This window comes from Anopheles funestus, chromosome 3RL, assembly GCF_943734845.2.
Source record: "Anopheles funestus chromosome 3RL, idAnoFuneDA-416_04, whole genome shotgun sequence".
In the NCBI taxonomy this organism is placed as follows: domain Eukaryota; kingdom Metazoa; phylum Arthropoda; class Insecta; order Diptera; family Culicidae; genus Anopheles; species Anopheles funestus.
This window is the reverse complement of record NC_064599.1, coordinates 8322705-8336290: the sequence shown is the minus strand read 5'-3', so window position 1 is coordinate 8336290 and position 13586 is coordinate 8322705. Positions and strand designations below refer to the sequence as shown.

Sequence of the window (13586 nt, the reverse complement as noted above, 5' to 3'; positions counted from 1 at the left end):
AGACTATTTTCAATTGTATGTGTCAATAAGCAATTTCTTAGCACTATAAAAGGTAGTAGCAAATCACTTTTGCATTTACAACCACCAATACTGTGTGTTTTCCTTCATGTTCCACTTCGAATCCAACTTCCAGTATAAATACAGCAATCACAAAGCAACTCCGCTGAAAACCCTGTACTCATAACGTAATTTACAATAAACGCCTAAAAGTATGCAAACGCGTGTTTCACGTTCAACGGAGTTTTTCATCGGAAATCGATTTCTTTCGTTGCACGGTTCAATCTGTTCCAGTTTTCGTTTCAGCTTATGTTTTCTTTTCAGTACGGTTCGGTAAAGCTATCACTAACAAAACTAACACTAGCCCACATGTACACGTGCTTCTTAACCATGGCTACGGTGTCAGAAGGCTTCCAGAGACGTAAGCATCTTTTTGGTTCGTTCATTCTTAGGTAAGACCTGGCCCGGTTGCACCAGCTCGTTCGCGCCGGGTTGTGCAATCGGGGCCTGTCGGTGGCTGCGGATCCCCTACCGCTCACCGATGACAGTAGAGCTTATTGATTTTCTGTACATCCTTCACCGAAAAGCCGACGCGCTGTCCAAGCTGCCCGCTGTACTTGATCTGTCGGAGAGAAGGAAAAATGCGTTAGCGCCATTATGTAACGCTCATGAGCTCATCAACACGCCTGGAACGCGCGCGCGCGCGAAGCGGACGGTGAAAAGGGAAAACGGTAAATCAATCAATTGGCTCGGCCTCCGATCGGTCAATTTTTTCCCCCGAAAACCCTACCTTCGGCTCCACCGTCGGTTTGCCGTTTTTGCTGAACGCCGTTCTGGAGTAGTGCATAACGCTGCCATAATCGTACGGCATACCGAGCGTGGTCGTTTGCGATTCACTCTCACGCCCAAAGTTGCTGACCAGATTCGGGCGCACATTTCGGAAGAAGATGTTCACGTACCGATCCCGATCGTGGCGCGTATGCTCGTGCAAAAAACCGAGTGCATGCATCAGCTCATGCACGATCGTACCCTCCATCTGAAGGCATCCGTTGCGCTGCAGGTTCAATACTTGCCGACCGCCCATCCGTCCTACTGCGGACCAGCATCCAGAGCTACGACCCTCGATTACTACGTAGTCACGTTCCTTGCTGCGCGGCACAAACCGGATGCAGGTTTTCTGATGAAACTGCTCAAACGCCGAAAACAGCTTGGCCAGATCGGCGATTGCTGAAAGACACACATACACAAATTCACACAGGCACACACACACACACAAACACACAATCACAATCAGCCACAAGAAAGTACGATATCAGCAAAGCTTGTACGTTAATTGGGCATACAATGAACTCCAATTCTTGCAGAAATTTCCTTGGGACTACTCACAAAACTCGTCACTCAACTCGTATGGCACTACGCCCTTCTTCCATTTGCTGCTGGTGAACTTAAGCGCGTTCCGTTCAATCAGCGGCTGATGGATGTCACCTTCCGCGTAAGTTCCCAGCTCCTCCGGATTGACACTGGTCGTATTGTGCGAGCGGGACCACGCACGGACCAGCTCTCCGATCGCTGCCGTATCATGGCTCCCGTACAACGCTTCGCCCAGATGCGAAAAGTCAAAATCATAGTCCCGATATCGACGACTGCTACCAAGAACTCGAGCATCAGCAAACGCTCCCAGAACCGCGATCACTAATGCCACCGAATGCAACCAACCCGTCAGGCCACCCATTATGCTGCAGGTGGATCTTGTAGAGCACAAAGCACACTCTACCCACCCGGCCGTACCGATCGAGACTGAACCGTTCCGTTACGAAAACGCCGGCTTTTAAGTATCTGGTCGTCTTCCTCGGAGTCTACTCCTACCTTTCCACAACCATACCAGCAGACCCTCATGCATGTTTTGTCGGTGAGATACGACGATAATGGGGTGATAGCATCACGGTAGATAATCAATCCGCTCCCACCCGACACAGGTACTGTTTTTGGGGTTTGGAAATGTTCATACTTCTGCTGCCAGTTTAGTGCAGCACGTGTGCGGGTCTCCGGGAGTAAAGGGGCCTCCGGTTCGAAGGCAAAACTGGGCGAAAGGTATGTTTGATTACGGTAACATCTTCTTCGTCCTCTTCTTGGCGGGAGAAGTAATACAACAGAAGTAACTCACCTCACATACAAGTACGAGCCGACAAAAAAAAATGTACCGAAACACACGCGCACACGTACACAAACTGTGCTTCTCTACTACCCCAGTGCGGCATATGCATCTCATCCACTGGTAAGGGGTAGTCCATGGCGGCTTGCAAGCGCCATCGTAGGGTGGGAAAAAAAAGCCAACCCCCTGGCCAACTGCCCAAACATGGGGCGCTCCTCGATGCGAGCATGCCGATGTAATAAGCCACAGCAGCCACACGGGTTTGGGTTGGCCGGGGCGATACGCCGCGCTTCTAAGCGCGGCCACCGCGCTATTGTGAGCGTTGCAAACCATCCGCACCGGTACTCTCTCTCCCGTGCGGTTGGAAGTTTTTGGCAAATGTGGAGCTGCTCGCACATTGCCAGATCGTAAGAGCGGATGATCATGTAACAGACCACCGGGCGGGTCATTATTTTGGAGCACTTCGACCCTCATTGCCCGCGGGCGGGTTCCTTCGCGCTAAAGGGTCTCTCTATTAGCACACTCATATACACGTTTTTGCTCCCATAATCAAACCTTTTACAAATCGTCAGCACCGACCGCTAGGTATTCCCTTTTGCACTCGTCCACTATCCTCGGACATCAAACAATCGACTATTTCAGACACTCATTAGGCGAATATTGTCGGACCACTTTTCACCCATTAGGAATGGTACATGCGCTGCTATGTCTTTGAGACGGGCGGGGTTTGTAAAACGCATAAAGACAAAGTGTACCTCCATCAAGCAATTGATATCCGTCTCAGCACGATGATGGCTTTACGCTCGCAACAAGCATGACTCCGAAACTAGAGCATGAGGTTTTTCCGTCATCTCCGTAACACACCCGTCCAGCGTCGATATATGCTCCTGGGATAGGTTGATTACGTCAGGGTCATGGAGGAGTGTACCACCTGTTGAATAATTAATTTAGTAAGTGATTAAAAAGTTCTTATCGTATCGCACCGGGAGGATGACACAAGGTTGACACGCGGCCCCTTAGTTACACCCATGGTGGAAAGTATGCAAGTGCTAAACATTTTTCATGCTCTGTTCATCAGCAATGTACGTGTGGTTCGGCAAAAGGGTCATACATTCGGCTACAAAATAGCTCGTGCTCATCTACAGCTACTGTTGCCGCTGGTTGCGGTTTTCACACTACTTTTCTTTACCCATAACACATGGTTAAAACGCGGCAAGCAGTGCATATACTGCCTCGACTGGTTCACCGTCATTGGCCGCATGATGACAACAATGGCCGTCGTGATACTTCTCATCATCGACAACTTCCGACAGCGCCACAAACTACTAACACTTCTGCAAAACATACCCACCGCGGAAAGTATCAAGATTACGCATAGAGGGCGCTATTCCGTCAAAGGCTTGCAGCTATCGATTTTACTACTATGCAACATTTTCTCGGTGATGGAGCTAATTAGTAACATGTACCGAAACCATCAAAACCGATACATGTGGGGCATTTTAAGTGGTGTACTAATTGAGCATTACATTCTACTAAACTCCTTGCTCTGCCAACTGCTTGCAGAAACTATTACCAAAGCGTATGAATCTTTGGAGTACGGGCTTCTCACCCGACCAATTACTACCGTCACAAATGAAATGAAAATCCTGGAACAATGCAAAGATCAACTCTCGAATGTGATTGGCATGAAGCTACTGTTAGTTCTGTTACATCTATTGTTCAATGTATCTTTCTGCACGTACGACATCCTGCAGAAAGTGCTCAATCAAGAACATGTGTACAGCATCATACGTTTGATGATCATCACAGTGCAGGAAACCGTTATGCTGTTTGGGCTATGCTTCTACTACAGCATGTTAGATCTTAAGGTAGGTTACGAATTGCACTAACTCATACATTATCCAACCAAACGAAACATGTTTGTGATAATTACTCAGCACATTTATTATTTAAACGCACTTCCAACATTCAGCATGTGGCCAAACTGGAGGTATCGTAGCGTTACATCAGTCAGTTGTCATCGTAATATCGCGTAACGCTGACCGTTATGAGTCAGTTGCCATCGAATCAAACGTGAGATCACAGCATGGACGAGCTTAAGATCTTAAACTGGTTCAACCATTTCCTCGTGTCACCCATCTATCTGTACCGCGAGATCGAAACTGACCGTTATATCTTCCGCACCAGAAATCTCTACTGGAACGCAGCCATTCTGATGACTTTAGTCATACTGAGCGGCCTATCAGCAGTATCGCTTGTGCTAAAAGACCTTCCAGACCTACTATCCAGTGTCATGGGATTTATCACGCTGGCTCTACACGGTATTCGCCTTTTGGTTTCAGTTCCGCTTGTTATCTGGACACTGGCAAACAACCGTGCATTAGTCGACATTTCCAACCACGCTCTACACATCGAACGTCAACTGTCATCTGATAAATCGAGGAACGCTAGAGGAGGAGTCCGTCTGCTGATACAAACTCAACTTTGTATCGGGTTTTCTGTGTTTTTCTTTATCTTTGGTGTGCAAATGTACTACGTGTACCTATTTCCAATCTATCGCCAATTTCTTCACATTGCGGTTCTGTTCGGGTTCATGGGTATCGAAAACATCATATTTGTACACCAAACATATGTCCAGTTTTGGCCAGCATTTCTTAGCAATCGATATGCCAAACTAATCAATCTTATCGACTATAAGGATCAGAAAACGATCGACACCGTTCTTGCGCTCAGTAGTGTGTTGGAAAACTTCAAACAACAATTTGCAGCCATTTTTGGACTGGTGCAGCTATGTCATTTGATGAACCTTTTTGTAACATGCTCAGTAGAGATGTACATCGTGCTTTTCGCAGTCGGTGAGGGTGAGACAATTTTAGCCGTTGCCATGAATCTCTACACTAGTGTTGCGTACGGATTATCATTTTTAATTTGCACATACGTTTACGACCTGATTAATGTGAAGGTAAGTCTACCAGCAAAACGATCGATTTGCGCTAGATATTAGAATCCTTGGAAATTAGTGGCGTCCTTTTAATGGTACTACCGACAGCTTCGATACGCAATCCATAGCCTTTACTGTAAATTAATTATTAAGAGTCTATTTATTATTAATGTAATCAACTTTGCTTGTTGAATATTTTGCCTTTAAGTATCTCAATGTGGCCGGTTTAGTCACGATCAAGGTGCACACGATAGCGGTATGAAAGAGCTACAGTTCTACAACGTTTTCAATTACTGTTTCGTATCGCCCACTTATCTGTGCTTCGATTCCAAGACCGGGCGTTACATTTTTCGCTCCAGAAATGTCTGTTGGAACGCAATGCTGCTAACCGTGATCACGGCGTGTAGTTGCGTTTCGACACTTTTATTAATTTTGGATCTTCTCCTAAACCAGCTAGTAAGCGTAATGGGTGCAACCACAATTATTCTCTACGCGATGCGACTATTAGTGATTGTACCGCTTATACTCTGGGCATTGTTTTACAATCGCAAGCTGGCGAACGATTGCAACTGTGCTTTGAACATTATTCAAGAAAAGTATAGTAACCTCATTCAAATAAGGAATGGGCGCAACATTTTACAATTGCTCTCAGCTCAGATTTCGATCATCATTATAGTACTTCTCTCTGTACTCGTTGGGCACTGTAACATAATGTGGAAATTCGAGCAGCTAAGAAATCTGCATTACGTTTTCAACGCATGTGCACTAACATTTTTTGAATTTATCACACTAATGCATCTTATGGTTGCACAATACTGGACGCTTTTTATTGGTCAACATATCCAAGAATTAGTGCGGTTCATAAAAGCAGAACAATCACCAACAGTCCTCCGCCAGATGATTACACTCTGGGATGAATTACAGTATTTCAAACAAAGAATTGCATCCACTTTCGGTGTTCTTAACGTTCTTCATACGTTGGATGCATTGGTAACGTGCGCCGTTGAGACCTACACCATATTCTATGTCTATGAATTAGGCTTAGGATTGGAAAGTGCATGCTCAAATATGGGAACATTGATTCTATACACCGGATCGTTTTACGCGTTTGCATACGCCCATGATCTTGTGGAGAATAAGGTAAGTACCCTCAATTAATTCCTTAAATTCGCCCTTTATCCGTCTATTAACGTTGATTAATTAATCTCCTGCTAATATACTATTCTTTGTTTTCATGGACCAACACCATGCTACATTAAATATAGTTTTTAATTTACCATTAAACATTCAAGCATAGTAATCAATCATTTCCTGCTTGTATTATTGAAACATAATTGCTTGTTTACCTCAACGTGATTACTCATGCTTATTAGTATCAGTGTAACATGGATCAGTTAAAGTTCTTAAATTGGTTCAACCACCTATTAATATCGCCCTTCTACCTATGCATCGACTCCCATACAAATCGTCTCAATTTCCTCAATAGAAATCTCTTTGGGAATGCTCTCATACTGGCAATCCCGTTAATAATTTGCACCGCGGCTTCATGCATGCTGCTGTTACGAGACTTGCATCTAATGTTTCAAAGTGTAGCCAGCGCTACCTCAATGATTCTTCACACGATACGCTTATTTGCCATAATGCTACTTCTAGTGTGGGCGTTGGTGCATAACAGTAAGCTAAAAGAGAATTGCAATCATGCTCTGCACATCGTTACCGAAATGTGTGATCGATTTAAATGCCGACTCGAACGTCGTAACAGTTTGTTGGTGTTAAAAGTACAAATCTACATGAACGTTGCCATTCTCGCAGTTGCTTTCTGGTTTCAGACTTTCAAAATGGTAACACAGGATCATCTTTACGAGCTTAATCACATAATCGTTGGGTATGGAGTTTCCTTAACGGAGTTCATTTTGTCAGTACATCGTGTGTACGTTCAGTTTTGGGCCACGTTTCTTCATCTCCAGTACGATGAGTTAGTACTGTGGATAACAACAAACCAATGCAAGCCCAACTTTTACGCAGTAATTGCTCTTGTTGAGGAATTGGAAAGTTTAAAACAATCATTATCGAACAATTTTGGTCCCATTCACATTCTGCACATTGCAAACATTTTCCTTACGTGCTCCATCAAGACATACATATGTTTCTATCTGATTACCAACGGATATGAATTAAAAAACTTTTTCTCCAATTGGTCTACGGTTATCATATATGGAAGTACATTTTTATCCTATGCGCTAGATTTTGATAAAGTTAATCAAAAGGTAAGTCACGGTAATGGGAAATTTAATTAAGGTTTATGTAAACTGAGCTATATATAAATTCGTCTGGTACTGTACATTCATCGTCAACGGTTCCTTTCTATAGAGTCATACATAACTAAAGAAGGATACTGTGTAATATTCATCCAATATTTTGATAGTGACCGTCATCTATTTAAAAAAGCATTACCTTTCGACAAAATTCCATTTGCTAGTAAAAACAGACCATCTCAGACAACTCGCTGCCAGTAGAAATCCAAGGATCGTGTAGAACAAACATTACTTACTGCTTGCCATTGAATGAGTCACCTAAGTGTACTGAACATATTCAACCATTTGTGTGTGTCCCTCATTTTCGTCGAACAATCGCCTAAAGGTGTGACTGTGCGACGCAAAAATGTGTTCCGAAACATATTACTTCTCACTGTTGCAGTGTCGATCGTTTGTTATCTCGGGTTGATGCGAACATTTAACCACTTTCGTGAGATGGTCGGTTCGGTGACGGAAATTGTACATCTACTGAAGTACAGCATCAATGGCCAGATCATTTGCACTATTCTGAGATGGATGTATCAGTACAGCGACACAGTAGTAGAAATATGCAATAAAACCATCGCAATAAACGATGCTGTTCGAAGACTGCACATAGTACGCGAACTTGTCGAGCGACATGCGCTGCTAAAGCTGCTAATCGCCGTCAGTATCCTGGTGCGATGTTCATTCTTAGGGATGCATATATACTTGCAGTTCAGATACGGTCTTTCCTACGAGACGTATTTAGTGCTGCACGGTAGTGTCCTGGTGGAGTTAACGATAGACCTGCAAAAGGTTTTTCTGCTATATTTCGCATGTTACCTAACCAAACGATATGAAATCGTGATGTTTTTATTGGGTAAAAGAGATGTGGTTGACGTGGTTGCTATTTATACCATATATGAGGATATAATCGCTTTAAAAAAGCATCTGTCACAAACGTTTGGAGTACTGCTGCTTGTCCTCATACTACAAACATTTTTAGCATGCTCTATTCATGCGTACCTCATTATCGTACAAACTGTCCATTCTTTTGAAGTATGTGCTAATGTCGCTCAGCTTTTAATAAATCTTCTGTTGTTCTACATGTTGACATATTCCTATGATTGTGTTGCAACGAAGGTGGGTTGTTGTGTCTGTCAGCATTTTTTATTCTGATGATTGGTTAAAGGTAGCTCTTACTTGCTTAAAGACCTCTAACTAATAGCAGTGTTATCTTTTCTTCTTCATTTCAGGAAGCAGAATTGAAAAACGCCTTGAAATCAATGCAATACACAAACATTAAAAAACAAACCAGAGATCAGAAGGTAATATGTCACACAAAAACCACTGCAACATACCGCTTTAAACAACATCCAACCCATTTTACGTAGGATTTCTATGATTTGGTTAACCTCAAGTTGATGATGGAATCACCAAAGATAACCGCTTGTGGACTTTTCGAAATAAATTTGCAAATATTCTACAACGTATGGTGACATAGAAGTACACATACATAAGATGACACTGATTAACTAAATACTTTTTTATCTTATCTCTTTGAAGGTTTTTGCAGCCATTATAACGTACATTGTAATTTTATTCCAGTTTCGTGGATTTGAAAAATCACCGTGAAGAAAACCACTTCTTGTAATTCAACTCACATGTAATAAAATAGTACAAATATTGAACAAAACAGTATCGTTATAGGTGTAATTCATTCCTACAAAATTGATCCAATCTTTGACTTTCGCCAAAACACGATAAGATATAGAATATTGTGATACATCACCCACTCGAGTAGTAGTTGAAGATGAATAATTCATAAAACAAACAAAAAGACGATAACAAAGCATTTACCTTTGCTCACGTGCACTTTTCTTTGTTTGTTTCTTTGCCGGCATACAAACTACATGTTTCGCAGTCGTTTCTTCGCAAGAAATTACAGTTCGAGGATTGCTATCGGTATCAACTTCTTTTGCCCAACATTTCCATTCCGAACCCTAACCTGCAATCACTTTTCCTCTGTTTCGCACAATAAACTTTTTAAAATATATCAATACATTCACATCAGTATCAATCGTCTAATTTTTGTTCATTCAATTTCAATATCATTTCGTTTACTATTCCTTCACTTTCGCCCGTACTTTATGCTACACTAACAAGAAATAGAGGTTTTTATCTAGCTACATTAACGGTTAGGTAAATTTCTTTCTTTATGTATGTTTGATCTTCATTTGAACGACGATTTTTTTTCCTTGCAGTATGACCCTAGTTGTATCGTATTGCTCCCAAAGATTGAATAATATTTTAACATGAGAAGAGATACTCGAACGTCAGGTTTTGCTACAGTATGTCAGAATTAGTACATTGTGCCCTACCAATCTCATTAGTTGATGGAGAAAAAAAATGTACCGAATAAAGTTCTTGATTATTCTCAATAGTCTCAACCGACACGGCAACGCCGGCTAGCCGAGATTTTAATACACGTTTGCGCTAGAATTGGAAATACTACGAAACGTTGGAAGATGTTAATGTTAATTTCTCCTACATTTGCTATCCCGCCCCGCACATTTCTTACAACTTCTTGCAGTTATATACTTTTGAATGACGAGTAAACGCGCTCATTTGTAGAATTTAGATTGTACTCAGTTCTCGCTGGAAAGAAGGAAATGGAATAGAAAACTTGGAAACCTATTCTGCTTATCTACATATATATTTTGTTTTCTTGACCACACTACTGTTTTGCCTCAATAACAAGCTACTGCAACGGTGCGTTTAAGAGCACGATCTATAAAATTACGCGTGAAGGAAAATGGATCTGAAGAACAAGATAATAAATGTTTGCTAACGTTTAGTGCATTTGATACTATTTATGCCTAGTGCGCAGCTGATTAGAGGGACCATTTGTTTAATTGTGTGCCATGAGTTAAAAAAAAATCTTCAACAACCAAAATCCAGCTTATATTGATAAAACTGACGCAACAAATCGGTCTCGGAATCCCATTAAACAAAACGAAAAAAATAGAAAAAATGTTAACTAACTTGCAACAAGCGGTAAACTTAAGCCATGACACAAATAAAATTCTAACTCCTCTTCTTAGTGAGCTTCTAAAACCATTGAACCATATACAGAAAACTCTCAGCATGCCGTTCTACACAATAAACCTAGCACATTTATCACAAAAATCACAAAATTTAACAAAATAGTTGTAAATCGATTCAAAGCTCTTAGGTTTGTTTCATTTATATACAGTACCCGTCCACGTGGACGCCGTGACTCACTGTAACGTTCGTAAATGTCAGTTTTTAATTCCACTTCTGTCCATTTTGTGATGGTCGCTTTATGTTAACGTTCATTTGTCCTTATTTTTCTATCGTATTCCTTTCATTTCCAACAACCTATGCATATTCCGTTCTATCTCTTGAAACATAGTTCTAAATAGTGCACATGATCGGTCGATTGAATCATAGCACAATTCGTTAATGCTACAAGCTAGCTTTTAAAACAGTCGACAAGTTCTTTTAAGTATTAGATTCCTAGTTGTGCACACGGATTTTTTGTTTTCTTCACACAGTCTGTTTTGCGCGCGCACCGATCCTATCCCGATCCTGAGCAGCAGTGCGAGTCCTACGGTTTATAAATATATGGCTTTCATTTATCGTTAACACAATACATACGACGGTTTATTTCACTATCTTTCCTATTAAGATCTTTGAGCGTTGGATTGCATTTTTCTAATTCCAAGACATTATGCCTATGCAAGTTTGTTCATTCTTCTGTTCGCCTTATAGTTAGTTTGTTTTGGTTTAGATGCTGTTTTTACTTTCTAGAATGCACAAGTTATTTATTACTTCCATCCGGGAGCTGCTCTATTGAATGCATACATGGGCAAATGAATGTTTTTGTTGCGTTAGAAAGATACAGTGCGAATATTAAGAAAGAAAACTAAACCCACGCGGGATACGGATCAGCTTTACCTTTGTGTAATAAACAGCCGAAAATGACATAACCATCACATTTGCGATATACATATTTTGGATGAAACACTGAGTGGCTTAAGGAACTTTTCTTCAATCATTTCAAGGACATATTAAAAGGAATTCATATTCAACACTATAAACTTGAATACTTTTCGATAGAAAATGAACATAAAGTGTACGAAAGAAGTAGATAACCTTAGTGGAGTTAAAAAAATAGTAATATAAACCATAAACGCGTGATAAGTAATAGAAAAAACATAACATATATAGCACTTTATCTCAATTCTGAGTGAACCAATCAAAATAACATAAAAAATGTGCATGTGTGAAAATAATTTTGCAAAAAAAACTCAATCCTTTGCCTCACGAGGTACTCTCAAACTCCTTATCACAAAACATTATGTAAGACGGTGTGCGCATGCTATCGACGAGGACGAACCGTTTCCCAGAGCCGTTGAATCTCATCCATCGAAAGGTTTGGGTTGGTAAAAAAGAACACCGTACGGCTAGCATCAACCCGGTTACCGAGAAGGTCGCTCTTCGCTTCGCTATCGAGATACAGACCGTCCATCGGCGTGATGGTAACGTTCACCTGCTGTGCCACCGTCCCAGTGATGTGCACATCGTCGATCCAGAAGAACGGTTGACGCTGCGCTTCGCGGTACAGCTGCCACGCCACGTCCGGTGAGTAAAGGATCGAATAGCCTGGACAGTGCGGTGGATAGTAGCGGGCCGGGTATTCGCGCCAGCTGACGAACCACTTCGACCGGTGCGTCCGCTTAACGCTCAGCTTCGTCACTAGCTGGCACAGCAGCAGGTTACGCTGCGGCACAACCCGCGCCAGCGCGTTGTACAGCACGGGCGTGTTGATGAACACGTCGTCGTCCGTCTTGAGCACGTAGTGCGCACCGGGGCAGTGATAGACGAACCATTTCAGTGCCATCACATGCTTGTACGTCATGTTGCGGTACGCATCGACGAAGCTTCCCTGCACAATATCGTCATGCAGGCGCGATTCACGCTCGATGGCACGCTGGCTAGCGCTGGAATTGACCGCGCCCATGAGAAAGATGAGACGAGCCCGGTCGTCCGGTTCGCCCCAGGTCGCACGGATCGTATTGCGCTTGGCCAGATTGGCGGGCGCCGAGTGGATTAGAACTAACACTAGCGGTGGCGACGCCGTCGCAGGTGACCGCGTGCCCCGTAAGGCATCTGCACGCTTAAGGCTACGTCTTCTGCTGTTTCCAACCGACCCCGTCCCGCAGTAATCATAGTTTATCGTGAACTTAAAGTCCTTCAGATCGATCAGACTAGTGTAGTCATCATTTGGCAACGAATCTATCCACGTACTAGCTACTGTTAACGATGCTGTCGACTGTGTACTACTGCTAATGCTACTGCTACTAGGGCTAGGAGCTTTGTAAGAGACCGGCTGCTCCTCCGCACCGTTGCTCTCCACCTCCTCTCTTCTTCGCACCCGTTCGATACCATTCCATCGGTAGCGGCCGGGTGTAATTGTGCGGATGCCGATAGGTGATGCAGCAACAGCAGCGGCTGCCGCGGCCACCAACCAACCCGGTGACGTTTGATTTATCAGATATGTACCGCTGGTTCCGCCACTGCTAAACTCTCTGCTGCTGTAGCCGAACGGTGGTAACACATCGACGAGCGATTTCCTGCCATCGATGGCATTGCTTTCATCGCTATCGTACGGGAGCTTTTGCTGTTCCACTTGCTTCCCGGAGGATACCGATGCGGTGAGAGGCGAATGACCGGATGGTAGGTATGGAGAGGTCGCCTCCCGGTAGATGGTTACATCGCGCGGTGAGATCTGCCATATCGTCAGCACGAGCGTCAGACAACCCAGCACACCCAGAACCGGCCGGCGCTCGAACATGATCGTGTGATCAACGCTGCTTTGCGACTGATCGCATTTTATTTAATTGCCTAAAACAGAAAAAAGAAAGAAAAAGCATCGAATTAACAACTATTCATTTGAAGTGAAATCTTGAGTTTACTGACTTCAACCTAAACTCTAGTGCGATAACATCGATACAGAATTTGATGTGTCATATATTTGATCGCATAGCTCTAAACATATATACGTGCTCAGCCAATTAGTGTTTACTTTTTAATGAGAGACATTTTTAAAAATAGAACTGATTGACACGGTAAAGTAAGTAATCCATCATCTAGCAGCAGTAGCAGCAGCCGGTAACATCGTCATCATCGGCAT

At 42.8% G+C, this 13586-nt stretch overlaps 3 protein-coding genes across 3 annotated transcripts in view; 1 reads left to right on the top strand and 2 right to left on the bottom strand.

Moving 5' to 3' along the window:
• LOC125770703 (hatching enzyme 1.2-like) lies at positions 1-2969 on the bottom strand. Its single transcript, XM_049440636.1, has 3 exons — positions 1384-2969; positions 788-1224; positions 1-619 (listed from the first exon to the last, which is right to left on the bottom strand). Exons 1-3 carry the CDS (start codon positions 1727-1729, stop codon positions 533-535), a joined length of 870 nt encoding a protein of 289 aa, XP_049296593.1. The 5' UTR covers positions 1730-2969; the 3' UTR covers positions 1-532.
• Positions 2970-7654: 4685 nt separating this feature from the next.
• On the top strand, positions 7655-9150 carry LOC125772253 (uncharacterized). Its single transcript, XM_049443751.1, has 4 exons — positions 7655-8525; positions 8627-8694; positions 8761-8856; positions 8933-9150. Exons 1-4 carry the CDS (start codon positions 7655-7657, stop codon positions 8999-9001), a joined length of 1104 nt encoding a protein of 367 aa, XP_049299708.1. The 3' UTR covers positions 9002-9150.
• A 71-nt stretch (positions 9151-9221) lies between these two features.
• Positions 9222-13586, bottom strand: part of LOC125770667 (lactosylceramide 1,3-N-acetyl-beta-D-glucosaminyltransferase) — a 28689-nt gene continuing 24324 nt past the window's right edge. The window contains exon 3 of the mRNA XM_049440573.1: positions 9222-13297. Coding sequence (XP_049296530.1) covers positions 11772-13247 — 1476 coding nt within the window. The 5' untranslated portion in view covers positions 13248-13297 and the 3' untranslated portion in view covers positions 9222-11771. The remainder of the gene's footprint in view (positions 13298-13586) is intronic.